The sequence below is a fragment of the Eublepharis macularius genome, chromosome 5, assembly GCF_028583425.1.
Source record: "Eublepharis macularius isolate TG4126 chromosome 5, MPM_Emac_v1.0, whole genome shotgun sequence".
NCBI classification, from domain to species: Eukaryota; Metazoa; Chordata; class Lepidosauria; order Squamata; family Eublepharidae; genus Eublepharis; species Eublepharis macularius.
The window spans coordinates 162,757,242-162,772,152 of NC_072794.1; the positions used below are offsets into that span (position 1 = coordinate 162,757,242).

The following is a 14,911-nucleotide window of genomic DNA, read 5'->3' on the forward strand; positions in this document are numbered from 1 at the left end:
GCAAGCCAGTTATGGCAAGCTACAATTTGTTGGTTACTTGTTATTAACACACAATCTGGTCCTATCGCGTAAACGGCTACTGCACAGGTGCAGAGCTGCTCAAGGAGTATTTTGACAGCAGGACTTGCTTCAGAGGTAAGCAAGGAGGTAAGCAAGAAGTTCTCAGCATGCACGTGGCTGACCATCATCATTAGCCAAATAAATACCTATTGACTTACTGATTTCGTTCCATAGAGTGCATGCATCTGACAAAGAGAACTGTGGTTCTCGAAAGCTTATGCTACAGTAAAGTTGGTTAGTCTTAAAGGTGCTCCTGGACTCTTTTCTATTTTTGCTACTACAGACTAACACGGCTAACTCCTCTGGATCTATATTCCATAGAGTGGCCACCGAAATTTTGCTAACAAGGAATCTGAACTGAATGTTAGGATTCCTCCTCAGGGAAAGCATCTAGGAAAGCTTGAACAGTTTTGGTAATGGAAATTTGGAAATTTTCTCTTGGGATCATACAGCTCTCCAGGTTTTCGCTGGACATAAGACATGTTGAATTAGGAAGTGTCCCCACAAACAAAAGATCAGAAGAATGTGGAGGGAGAACAAAAACTTCGGGGGACCCACAGATTTTCTACAAGAGGGTTTTTTTTTTCTTAAAATGTACCCTTGTTTGTTTGCCCTGATCTGGATGGCCCCGGCTAGTCCTATGTCATCAGATCTTGGGCCCAAGCTACACGTGACGAATGACACTTGGCTGGCAAGTGAACAGACTCGCATGTATTCCTCCCTGTTCACTTGCCATTCACTTGCTCTCCACTTGATCAAGTGGAGATCAAGTGGAGTGCAAGTGGAGTGCAATTAACAGGGAGGAATGCACGTGAGTCTGTTCACTTGCCAGCCAAGTGTCATTCGTCACTTGTAGCTTGACCTTTGGAAGCTAAGCAGGGATGATGATAGTTAATGCTTGGATGGGCAACCACCAGTGAAGTCTCTATGTAGAGGCAGGCAATGGCAAACTATCTCTTATCATCTCTTATCTTGAAAATCCTATGCAGTCATCATATGTCAGCTGTGACTTGATGGCACTTGGAGGAATGAATTGACCTGGATAGCCCAGTGAGCCCAGTCTCATCAGACCTTGGAAGCTAAGCGGAATCACCCTTGGTTAGTACTTGGATGGGAGATACCAAGGAAATGCAGGGTCATTACAAAGAGTCAAGCAATGGCAAACCACCTCTGGATGTCTCTTGCTTTGAAAACCCTTAACAGAGTTGCCGTAAGTCATCTGCAACTTAACGGGCACTATCCACCACCATTTATTTCTTTGACATGTTTGTGTGCTGCACTCCCGACAGAATTCTTGAGGAATATACAGATTAAAACAATAAACAACAACAGCTCAACCTTAAGCTTGGATACCAACACATTACTAAAACTCTAGCTAGTTGGTGTGCCAAAATATCCATGGCAAAATAAAATATCCAGTTCTGAAGGCAGAAAAAAATGGATTCCTGCACCATAAAAATAAAATAATTGCTAATTTTCCCTTTTAATGACTCCAAAGATCTGCAGCCCGTCTCAGCTGCCTTCAGTCACCCTCGCAGTATTGCCACAAATTGCACCTTGCAAAATTGCTTCTGTGTACTGAGAAGGCGGGATCTTTTGCAATGCGTTTTGCAGGAATTGGAACTTGTGTGCGCCTCAGTTCCAATTTGACCCTTGCTTGCACGGGATATCAAACCAATGGAAGTTGAATGTTCCTGCAGCCTCCCCTTACCAGTTTGCCACTTTTCCAGGGCTAGAGTGTGGAAACAACGTCTTCCAAGCCAGACAAAGCGACCTTCCAACAACTTAGTGTGGGAGGCTAATTTTTTTTTCTCCCCGTATCGCAGGCACAGGGTTGAGGCTGAGAGAGAGGGTTGACCACTCCAGGTTGGGAAACGCTTGGAGACTTAGGGATGGAGCCTGGGGAGGGCAGAGTTTGGGAAGAGGAGAGACCTCAATGGGGCATTATGCCATAGAGTCCACTTTCCAAAGCAGACTTTTTTTACAAGCAAACTGATCTTTGTGGTCCAGAGATCACTTTTAATTCTAGAAGATCTCAAGGCCCCACCTGGAGTTACATGGTGTAGAGCTTCAGTACAAATCAGAGAAAATTGTTACTAATGCATTGGAATTGATTAAGAAAGATTATATTGCACTTTAAAGAGGCTGGTGAAGAAGCAAGTGGAGCAAAACAAGATTTGATTAATGCTGGCGCACCCGTTGCCAACTCTCCAGGAGCGGTTCTCCCTCCAGGAGTTTTGTTGCCCCATCGGTTGGAACCAATGTGGCCACGACGGGCTGTTGCCTGAAACCACGAAAGGACAGTTGACACTCTCCACAGCCACCTAATGAAGAACCTTCGTGTCGAGTCTTATTTCCTCTAATACCATTGTGATACAAGTGGTTTTTGGACTTTCTTCGCTGTTGGACTCACGTTTGATTGTTGGATAGGCTCTGAAGACAAATTCTGTTATATGCTGCTCTTCATGCACTTTAATATTTCCATGTGAAATATGATTACTCTTTGAGGACTAGCACCTTAACTACTTGCATCCTGCGTTTTCAGTGTGTATATCCTTCACCAATTTGTAATAGCACTTTAAGAATGTACTCACTTTGAGTAAAGGGACCTGTATGACAGACATAGAACTATATATTTCTATAATAGAATATTTTCCACAGAAGGATTTCTTGTTTTCTTTGCTTTATTGATCTATTGACTGTGTCTTATTACATCTTAGTCGGTATATCGTGGGCTATCTTGTTCTTGTTTCTCCCACCTGGGGGTTGGCAACCCTAACTGAGGGAGTGGCTTGTCTAAGATGCTCTAGTGAACTCTCAGATCAGCACCCAGAATGTTTCCCAGCTCCTTCTCGCCCCTCTACATAGGCTCTCTTAGGGAGGCTTCCTATCTCATCCCCGAAATCTACCTGATAGCAAACATGAAAAGCCACAGTGCATGGAATCCTCTTCTAGAGAAAGTTCATTGGGATACAGTTCCATGCCACACAACACCCTGTTTCCCTTTTGGGAAAACAAGGGTCAGAAGGTCCTTCTTGACCTTAGTAACATACAGCTGATATACTAGAGTACAATTCTCGAGATACCCGCTATAAAAACATCTAATCCTGCCTAGGCTCCAGAGGTTCAAACATTTTCCATTCACCTCTGCCAGAGATGGAAGGAGAAATGTTAAAGCAGGATCCACCACCACCACCACCCCCCCGCTAAACTTAGGAGACAAAAAGATGCATAAAAACCTAAATGAGATTTTAAGAACTGTCATTTCCCCCCAGTTTGACTTAGACATGTGATGTACACACGATTGGGTGCAGAACTGCTAATTCTCAGTCACTCTCGCTCCTTTTCATCCTGGGAGATGAGAGAGAGAGAGAGATTATTGTCCTGCTAAACCACATTAGCGCAGCGCTATTCACATCTGGAGAGTGTAGAAGCCTGAAGAATGAGGCAGGCACAAAGAACGACGGCTGGGGGAGTGGGTCGCACAGAAAGATGCAGGAGCCGCTTGCTGCTTAGAGCTGCGCTAGCCAGCGAAAACTGATGCCTGCCTTTTATGAAGATGGGTTGGAGCCAGGCAGCTTGAAATCACTCTTCTCTTTCTGTCTGTTACACACAGAGAGGCAGAGGAGAGAGACGCTTGTCGGCAGGCTCCTCCTCCCCATCGCTGGAAAACGAGACAAGTTTCCACTTTGGTTTCCAGTGGCATCTTGGTCCTCGCCCTGCCTGGCAGCAACGTGCCAGTCACACCCTCCGCTCAGACGACCGCTTCCAGGTGGCATCTCCCAAAGCTGGGTATCAGTCCGAGCTGGAGCATCCTTAAGCGAGCATCCTCGGCAGCGCTGGAGGAAGCCTGCTGTTGGGCAAGGAAAGGACAACATGCACCTGAACACAACTTCTCCGCTGTACCAGCTGGAATACCTTATGGGCCAGTTCCACTTTCAGCCCACTGACTACACGTTGCCTGCAGCCGGGAACATCTCCAACAGCTCAGCCCCTTGGGCCAGGGTGCCAGACGAGGAAGATCTGGATGTGAACACGGATATCTACTCCAAAGTCATGGTCACCATAATCTACTTGGTGCTCTTCTTGGTGGGGACAGTCGGGAACTCGATCACCGCCTACACCCTGGTGCAGAAGAAGTCCCTCCAGAATCTTCAGAGCACCGTTCATTATCACCTGGCCAGCCTGGCGTTCTCCGACCTCCTGATTTTCCTTCTCTGCATGCCCATTGAGCTGTACAACTTCATCTGGGTGCACCACCCCTGGGCTTTCGGCAACGACATCTGCAAGGGCTACTATTTCCTGAGGGATGCCTGCACGTACGCCACTGCCCTCAACATCGCCAGCCTCAGCATCGAGAGGTACATGGCCATCTGCCACCCCTTCAAAGCCAAGAGCATCATGTCCAGGAGCAGGACCAAAAAATTCATCAGTTGTATCTGGGTAGCTTCGTTTCTGCTGGCCATCCCCATGATCTTCACCATGGGAGAGGTCTACAAGTTTCCCCAAGACCCCGATTCACTGATTTGCACCAACACGGTGGACACCTCCACGCTGAAAATCGTCATCCAGGTCAGTCTTTGTGCCTGATTTCTTCTGTGTTTCAAGCAGCTTGTCGAAACAGCACCCGGGATTGAGCAATGTTTAATACCTAGAGATCGGGGATTAGTTAGTGACTCGAAACAAAACATGGCAAGCAGACGCTAGTTTTCCCTCTGTAGCCATAAGCTTTTCTCTGTCACAGCAGATGACAGCCGATCTCTAGAGCACGCTCAGTTCCTCGTGTCTCTCTACTCTTCGGAGTCATCGCGTGCTATTGCTCCCAAATGACCAAAGCCAGTTTTGTTGAACTTTGCAAGGGAACAGTTGGCATGCAGAGAAAGGCTGCCTTGCACGTTCCTAGTTTTAGGTTCATCCCCTACAGAGTTTTTACGGGGATGGCTAAAAGAACGCAAAGCGACAGCCGTGTAGATCAGGCTTTTGTATTTGTGAGAGCGCCAGGCTGTTCTGTTGTACGTTTTTGAGTGTTTCTTCATGGCAAACCTTCGCTTTGTTGCTTCATAATGTGTGAAATGAAATGATTCTTGGGGGGTCATAAGCAAGGATGTGCTTTATCTACATTAAAAGAGCTCAAAATACTTAGCCAAGAAAAACAGAATTCTGCTATCTGTATAAACTAGATGAATTAAGCACAGGTGCACATTTCTCCTATTTTACATAATTTGTCCCGTAATTGGGGGTGAATTTGCATGTTGCTGTTTGTTTTCACTAGGCAAGGGGGCAGAAATAATGCAGGGTCTTAGAATCCCACTTTCTGAACTACTGGAAATCTCATTCAAGAACTTATGAGGTTTCTGATATCTCACCTCCCAGTGTTAAGATTAAGGATATCTTGCTTCTCATAAGGACCAGAAACTTGCTTTCTAAACATAAGATTCTCAAGAAGTTGCATCCTATGCCCAAAGCCACACTGAGTACTTTGTACATGCTTGCAAAAACCTGATATATGCTCAGAAATCCTAGTTAAAAGTCCTAGTCCTTGTTGATAGGGATGTAGAAGCCTTCGGAGAATTCCTTATTGTTGCATATAAACATATTAATAGCATACTGTAGCTTTCTCTTAGAAACGAAGAAAAGAGAAGGACTTAGATTCATATGTGCTTGTCTTTTGCTATTTTAAATGGTTATGTTATATCAGGCAAACAAACACACATGTGGAGGGGTCATTTCTAGTAACACTGTGAAATTCTACACTGACAAGTTCTTACAGTGTTGCTGTTCAATAACGCATATAACTAAAAGTGACAATCTCACATCCAAATGTTCATCTCTGTGTGCAGTGACAGCACAGCTTACCTAGGAAAAGTACGGGCTTTGGACTAAGCGGGCAAACAAATGTCTGGATCCACTTTTCACCTACAAACTTTACTACTTGGATGTTAATCTCAAGGCACCCCAATATAAGTGGACTTTCAAGTAAAGTGACACAGAATTCAATGGAATTGACTCACAGGTAAGCAAGCATAGGATCCGAGCCCTGAAGTCTCATTCTGTGTGTGTTTACTTGAAACGAAGGGTAAATTGGACAAAACGTTGGGAGAGTGCTGAATAAATCCACCTTGTGTTTTTCAAAGAGAAAATTGCAGCCATGGAGTGGATTCAGACCGGAGCAGCAGCTTAGGGGGGGGGGACAGTGCTTTAATCATTCTCTCAGCACTGACCCCACTGATTTTAGCTCTGGAAAGCAACAAGATAGACAAAAGCAAATTATAAACTGGGTTGCGGGTCAGTTTCGATGACAGGGGATTTTGCAATCCAGCCCTGATCCAGACCATGGTCTCCTCTGGGTAGCAAGTTTCCTTGAGAAAACGTTGAGCAGAACCATTCATGGATCTCTCACACCTCGACTGGTTTGGCCCTAAATTCACATTAATTCTTTGGTGAGATTTCCTCCCAGGGAAGCATATGCAGACCTGCAAGCTCGGTGTGAAAGGAAGACAGAAAGCGTGCATCGGGTTGCATGCCTTGAGGATCTCCGAGGAGCTTCCTCTTTAGTTGCTTGGACTGCACATCCGACAAGATTCAAGCCATTTGTGGATTGTGCTGTGCCCCTTAGCTTTACGGAGCTGTGCATTTTTTCCCCCGTGAAGCCGAATTGGTTCTCGTAGCAAACACATCTCATCAGAACCGTACAGAACCATTAAATAGCATCCACCAAGCGGGTGTATCGCAGTTCTGTTGGACTGAAGAGCATTGAGTCCCATGTCAGCACTGCTCTTGAATTGGTTTGGGGTAAGGGCCAGATGGACGGGAATGTATTTGGAGATCGAGAACATATTTGGAGATCACGCTTGAGGGAACGAAAAATCTTGTGGACGTTCGCTTGTGTCGTTAAAGTTTACTCAGGCGTGGACTGAAGTGCAAGTCAAGTTTGAATCGATTCTGGTGTCAGATGAGTAGAATCGCTTTTAGCTAGCTGCAAACAAAATAAGTAGATGGTCACTGTCTCTAAAAGTAAGCCCTTTATAACTAAATGCCTCCAGATCTGTGGAAAACAAAGACATTCCTTCATTCTTGCAATATACACAGGGACTAGAGGAGATGTCAGAGAAAGTGAGGGAGTAACACCCCCTTTTGCTCCCAAGATGGCAACTACATCAGAAGTAAATATGTGCCATCCCTGCATCCATACACCATTGGGTATTGTGCAATAGTTGCGCTGTCTGGATTTACCCTGTGTGGGAAAGACAATCCAGAAGAAAATGTTCGCTATGAAGCAACAACAGTGCATTAGCCAACTGTGTGCAGATGTGGCCAAAATCACCATCGGAGGCTATGAGAAGGGTAAATTCTGCCACCCTTTCCAAAAACTCCCATACACCCATAACAGGGATTTTAATTTGCGTCACTGCTTTAGCAGGCTACATTTTTATGAGCAACAATGCAGGAGATTGCTATGGCTCAGTGTTAGAGAGCCTCCTTTTCCCACGCAGAACGCCCCAGGTTCAATCCCCAGCAACTCCAGTTAAACGGATCGGGTAGTAGGTTTTGTGAAAGACCTCTGCCTGAGACCGTGGGGAGCCACTGACAGTGTGAGTAGACAGTCCTGACCTTGGTAGACCAATGGGCTGACGCAGTGTAATCCATCTTCTTGCGTTCATGTAGTCCAACCCTCTTCAAGCACTGCAGCTTGTCCCGTCTACTGGGAGATCCGACAGCCTGGCTCACACATGCAAGAGGAAGCGATGGCAAAGTCTAAGGTGGAAGAATGGAGTGCCACACACATTTCTTTTTAACATCCAACCTAACAAAGAGGACTGGGGGACCTGAAGGCTTACAAACTGTTCTGTGACATAACTCTGACGTGCAAGCCCTCCCCCAGATACACAAGGGTGGGCTATGGTTTAACGATGGTGGGGAGAGACAGTCCTATACACCCAGAAACAATTTTGTAATTAGAAAGATTATAAGTGTGTGTGTGTGTGTGTGTGTGTGCGCGCGCGTGCGTGCGTGCGTGCGTGCGGTGCGTGCGCCGTCAGGGCACAATTGACATACGGCAACCTCAGCAAGGGGCTTTCAGGGCAAGTGAGAAGCAGAGGTGGTTTGCCATTGCCTTCCTCTGCAGAGTCTTCCTTGGTGGTCTCCCATCCATGTGTTGACCTTCCTTCTGTGTGTGTGTGTGTGTGTGTGTGTGTGTGTGTGTGTGTGAGAGAGAGAGAGAGAGAGAGAGAGAGAGAGAGAGAGAACATATATTCCCAGTGCTTCATCAACTGCATTGGGTACCCATTTGCTTCTGGTTCTTGTTCAGCATTGGTGATTATTACTTTTAGGGCATTATGGATTCATAATTATTGAGCCGAATCTCCCAGTATATTCCCAAGCAAGGCTTTTGGGGGGCGGAGGTGGTGGAACCCAGTGGATTGCTATCAGAGGGGCAACTCTTGGTGGGAGGTGGTGCCCCTGGTACCACATGTGCACGCGCAAAGTGCACACATGCTCCTAGGGCCAATTACATCATTTTGGGTCAGCTGGAACAAGGGGGGAGTTTTTAAAAGTTTAAATCACCCTCGGTGAAAATGGTCACATGGCTGGTGGCCCCATCATCTGATCTCCAGACAGAGGGGAGTTTAGATCGCCCTCCATGCCGCTCCAGCGGCATGGACGGCAATCTAAACTCCCCTCTGTCTGGAGATCAGGGGGCGGGGCCACCAGCCATGTGACCATTTTCAAGAGGTGCCAGAACTCCATTCCACTGCGTTCCAGCTGAAAAAAAGCCCTGCTCCCAAGCACCAACTCGAAGAAGGCAGTCGGTGCTTCTCCTTATAGTGCCCTTTCTCGGGACTCTTAACTTAGGTCAGGTCATTTTTTTCCCCTTGTAGTCGGACTGGTTCTTCAGAATGGTTTACGGAGTGGGTCCACAGGACACCATAACTTCCTGTATTCATGATGGCATACAAAACTTTTTATTTCAAAGGGCATTTGCAGCAGGTAGGATTGTTTGGGAGATGTACGGCTGTGCAGTTTTTATCTTACTGACTGATTGTTAAATTGTATTTTTATGTCTGCAGCCTCTCATTGTTTGCTTTGTTAGCTTACCTGAATCTAATAGAAAAATCTAAAATAAATAAATAGCCACAACTGGGATTCTCAAGGCAAGTGAGAAGTAGAGGTGGTTTGTCGGTGCCTTCCTCTGCAGAATCTTTCTTGGTGGTCCCTCATCCATGTATTGATCTACTTAGCTTCTGAAATCTGATGAGATAGGGCTATACCACACCACCTTCCCTCGCTTATAATTACATACTTAATATTGGAATGTATATATTATCATTCGAGAGAGTCTGGTGGAGTGGCACACAGACCTGCAGTAGTCCCGTGGCTGTTTTGGTTGATGGTAATTGGGAATGCGGAGAGGGCCCCAGTGCCCCACCTTCACCTCCCCCAGCCTGCCCTACCAGGGTTGCCAACTGTGATTGGGACATTCCTGGAATTTTGGAGGTTATGTCTGGGGAGGGCAGGGATTGGATAGGGAACTCAGTGGGGACATGATGCCATAAAGTCCATCCTCTCCAGCTGCCCTTTCCTCCAGGGGAACTGATCTCTGTAGACTGGAAATCAGTTGTAATTCTGGAGAGACTTCAGGACTCACCTGAAGGTTGGCAACCCTAGATGAGGCAGGGTGCTTTTACTGCCTTCCACCAAAGAGAAGTGAAGCAGCCATGGAAGGAGGATGAGGGAAAGAGGAAGAGGGCCAGTCCCTGCCTCTGGTCCCATTATGGAGGGATGGAGGGAAGAAATAGACTCGGGCATCTCTGGGCATCATAGTGCCTTTGAGAACCCCATTGGTTCATCTACAAGGCCTTGGGATTGAAAGAACAAATACTGATTTAGTTTAGGGAGGTAATGAAAATGTGACCTGTCATGCTAAACCACAAAAGCAGAATTACAAAGCCAAAACCCTGCCATGGCCAATATCCATTTGTCTTCTTTATGTAAGTGTAAAACAGGTTCTAGCAGGAGAGATTTTCTACCATGCTACACATTAAAAAGTGATGTTATTGATGAGCAACAATCCTGTAGATGAGACCCCAATGCTGCGGAGGTGGCAGCAGGAAGGGAGTGGGGGCGACAGGGCTGGTTGCCACCCCTCCACCTCTGATGGTAGTGGCAAGTGCCCTTAAAGTCATAGCTGACTTACGGCGACCCCTGGTGAGGTTTTCAGGGAAAATGTGGAAGGCAAATGAGTGGAGGCAATGACCCTCCTTTGACATTTTCATTACTTCCCTATGAAAGTAATGAAATAAATAAATACAACTTTCTTTAACTTCTTTAGTTTCATTTTCTTGGATCTACCAGCCCCTCTTTGTAGTTCAAAAACCTTCATTCCAGTCTCACTCCTGTTTTTATTTCATAGCCACCCCTATCTTGTCTATCTCATCCTTCCCACTTGCTCAAGTGAACATTGGTCGCAAAATTACACCAGAAGGAAACACACTATCATTTGTCCTGCAGTCAAATGCACCCCCCCCCCCCGCCCCCAGCCTTTGAAACAATTTCAGCAGGAAGCCTTTGCAATTGTTTGCAGTGCTCCAGGGATTGGTTTACTGCAGGAGGTGTCTGAACAAACCTGACCTGGAGGCAGTTTGTGCAAATAAATCTCACTGTAAATAGCAGTGCACACTCAGTCCCAAAGATGAGACAGACAAGATAGGGGTGGCTATGAAAGAAAAACAGGAGTGAGGCTGGAACGAAGACTTTGGAACTACAAAGAGGGGCTGATCGATCCAAGAAAATGAAAAGAAAGAAATTAAAGAAAGTTGTGCTTGTATTTATTTATTTCATGTACTTCATTTATACTCCACCTGGACACAAAGTGGTTTAGATCATTCTCTCCTCGATTTCATCCTCTTGACAACCTTGTAGGGTAGGGTAGGCTGAGAAGGTGTGAGGTGAAAGTCACTAAGCAAGCTTCTGTGGCAGAGTGAAGATCCAAAGACTGCAGCTCAAATCTGAATTGAGGGAATCCACTGCTGCCCTTTTAGAACATTTGGAAAATCTATTTCCATATCTTTTAGGGACATGTCTGTTTTGCCCCTCAGTACTTTTAACTTTCTTGGGAGCAAAAGAATATCCGTTTGCATCATTTTGAATGTTGAGACAACGAGACGTTCTTGCAGGAGAAACACTGCCTCATCCAAACTCCTGGATTTGCTTTATGAAATCAGTGCCAGCTGCAAGTTGCATGAAGAAGTTTTTCTTTTTAAAAAATGTTCAGTGTCAGGACAGAGATGAGAAGAACTGGAGACCAAAGGACCACAGACTTGAAGTACCAAACTGATAGGTGACAAGATAGGCAGTTTCTGAAGAAGGGTTTTGTCATAGCAACAATAGAGGTGAGCTCATTGGAATGCCCCTAAAAGAGCAGCCATGCTGTAAGGTTGCCAGGTCCAGGTTGGGAAAATTCCTGGAGATTTGGGGGTGGAACCTGGAGAAGGCAGGGTTTGAGGAGGGGAGGGGCGTCAGTGGGGTATAATGCAATAGAGCGCGCCCTCCAAAACAGTCATTTTCTCCAGGGGAATTGATCTCTGAGTCTCTCTATACACAAAATCGAAACGAGTCCAGTAGCACCTTTAAGACTAACCAACTTTACTGTAGCACAGGGGTGGCCAAACTGTGGCTCGGGAGCAACATGTGGCTCTTGTAGACATATTGTGCGGCTCCCGGACATCTCTGAGTATCTCTGTGGCCATACATTTTATTTTAATCTAGTTTATTTCCCTCCCTTTCCTCCTTTCTTTCCATGTCTTTCCCTCCCTTTCCTTCTTTCTTTCCATGTCTTTCATATTTTCAATAAAAATGTTGGGGTTGCCAGGTCTGACAAATATCTGGGGAATTTGGGAGTGAAGCCTGCAAGGATGTGATGTCACTTTTGTGACATCACTTCCAAGTCAAAGGTCAGGTGATGGCTCTTCTCAAGCTCCACCCCTTCTGATTATGTCACTTCCAGCATACTGCACCAAATGCCACCCCTTTCTGTGATGTCACTTTCAGGACACTCCCCCAAACCCATCTCCTTCTCTGAAGTCACTTCAATGCATCATGTCTTGTGGCTCTCAAACATCTGACATGTTTCCATGTGGCTCTCACATTAAGCAAGTTTGGCCACTCCTGCTGTAGCATAAGCTTACGAGAATCACAGTTCTCTTAGTCAGATCTCCTCTGGATCTCTACACACAAGGCATCTTACAGGGGGACAATCAAGTGAAAGATCTCACACTTGTTCCCCCATTGTGGATATACCTGCATCACAAGGGAGACAGAGTACACTTGAATATAAGACCACACAGAAAGTAAGTTACTTGAGCATCCCTGTGTAAGATGTCTTGTGTAGAAACACTCTCTGGCCTTTTCCAGATGGCTTACCTGAAGCTGCTCCATGCCGCAATTATTTCGCGTTTTCCCCGGCATGATCCACAACATTGCAGCATGGAGCGGCTTCAGATAAGCCATCTGGAAACGGCCTCTGTCACCAAGAGATCAGTTGCAATCCCAGGAGATATCCGGCCATCACTTGGAGGCTGGGAGCCCTGTGCTCAGGTCTGAAGGAGAGTCAGTGTCACCCCTTGGCAGGTAGATCCCCCAAAGCTCTCCACAGCAAACACGCAGGTGTGTTGGTTGACTTAACTTTATTAGAGATCCATCAAGTTCAAGGTGCTCAGACAACGGTGTTGGCAGAAGTGACGTAAATGGGGTTGGTAGTGTTAGTTACAGGGAAGATTCCTACCCTCAGGACAGAGGCCGTTAAAGTTTTGGCACGAAGGAGCCAAGGGGGGTGAAAGGGAGAGGCTAGGTTTAGGCTAGACAGAGCAAAGAATGAAGACATCTCAGTTCTCAAGAAGGATACATCTCGAGCCAGCATTCAAGGCCACTTGCTCGGAGCAGCTGGGAAAGAGAAAGTAATATACTTGCAAGATAACCGAACGACTTAGCACCCATAAGAAACTTCCCATGCTCTCAGAGGATCAGTACACAACAAAGAAAACGTTAATGGCGGATATGCAGGCAGGCATATATGACAGTCAGATCCCTACAAAAAGTATTCTCTTGCTTAAACTGTATCAGTTTTTAGCATGTCGTTTTCTAGGGCGACCCTTTCTGAGAGGCATCTCTCTCCCTCCCTGCTTCCTCTTTAGCTTGGAACCTTTTTTCATGGGACACTTAAAGTATATGCTACACAGAGTTCCACGCTTCTTTCATCTGCTTTCCTTCTGCTTCTATTTGTTGTTTTTGTTACTCAGAGCTTCCTGTGTCAGGACGGACAAGAAGCACATGGAGAAAGGCAGCCGAAGCCTTTCCTCTCCAGTTCTTTTTCAGCTCAACTTCACCTTCTTCAACTGGCTTAATTACCGGGATTTCTCCACCCGCCCACGAAGGGGAAAAGGCAACCTGTGAAGGGTGATTTTGAGTTGAGAAATGATGGGAAAAGATAGGGCCATGCAGCCTGTCCTGGTACAGTATCCTGGCCAGCAGGCTCTTCTGGCACTGTCTTAAAAGATCTACACCAAAAGGTCTGCATTGTTTCTGGGCCAGATTCAAAGTGCTGGTTCCTACCTTTAAAGTCCTAAAAGGCTTGGGGCCAGACTACCTCCCATACTTTCCAGCCCACCAGTTAAGACCAGCCTCACAACTTCTGCATTTTGTGCCCCCACTTTCATAAGTGAAATTGGTGGTGACTAGAGACAGGACAAAACCTCTCATTTAGAATGCCACCTTCCTGAAATTCACCTGGCGCCAATCCTTTTTTAGGTGCCAGGCCAAAACATATGTGTATCTTTCAAACGTTTTAATGGACTTCTTCTGGTCTGATGGTGGTTTTAATGGCTTGCTTTTTTGAAAAATAAAAATATTGATTTTTGATGTCAATTTGTAAGCCACTCTAAGCAGGATTCTTGAGAGGCAGCATACAAATCTGTGAAATAAACAAACAAATAAATGATAGGCTGCCTGCCTAATTGTGGAAGAAAGAGATCAAGATGGGTAGTCATGTTTGTCTGTAGCAGTAGAAAAGAGCAAGAGTCCAGTAGCACCTATAAGACTAACAAAATTAGTGGTAGGACAGGGCTTTTTTTCAGCGGTAACGCAGTGGAACGGTGTTCCGGCACCTCGTGAAAATGGTCACATGGCCGGTGGCCCCACCCCCTGATCTCCAGACAAAGGAGCATTTAGATTGCCCTCTGCGCAGGGGCATGGAGGGCAATCTAAACTCCCCTCTGTCTGGAGATCAGGGGCAGGGCCACCAGCCATGTGATCATTTTCACCAAGGGCGATTTAAACTTTTAAAAATGTCCCCCTTGTTCCAGCTGACCCATAGTGATGTCATTGTGCGGTCCTGAGTTCCACCACCTCTTTTCCCAGAAAAAAAGCCCTGGGTAGGGTATGAGTTTTCTTCAGGTATCTGAAGAAGTGAGCTGTGGCTCACAAAAGCTCATACCTTACCACTAATTTTGTTAGTCTTATAAGTGCTACTGGACTCTTGCTCTTTTCAGTTATGGAGGAAAGAGACATAGAAATCTTGCATGGAATGTCATGGGAACCTGAATATCTAAGAGCAAGGCTGCCAGATTTCAGCACTTTGTATCTTAAAAATCAAGCTCTGTTTATTATCTTTGGAAGCACTATGAAGGGACTTTTTTCATGCAGAAGGTCTTCTGTGGCTGTTTTTCATTCCCCCCCCCCCATTTTTAGTGTCTGTATGATTATGGTTCGTCTTCCCTCTGGAGGGATTCTCTTACACTGAAGGTAGCTGAGGGACCCATGGACGGAAATCTACCCATCTCTAGTGTTTAATGGTCTC

The 14,911-nt window shown here is 45.9% G+C and overlaps 1 protein-coding gene across 1 annotated transcript in view; it reads left to right on the forward strand.

The window, feature by feature from the left end:
• Positions 1-3,936: 3,936 nt before the first annotated feature.
• NTSR1 (neurotensin receptor 1) overlaps positions 3,937-14,911 on the forward strand; it is a 167,575-nt gene continuing 156,600 nt past the window's right edge. Inside the window, exon 1 of the mRNA XM_054979364.1 lies at positions 3,937-4,632. Coding sequence (XP_054835339.1) covers positions 3,937-4,632 — 696 coding nt within the window. The remainder of the gene's footprint in view (positions 4,633-14,911) is intronic.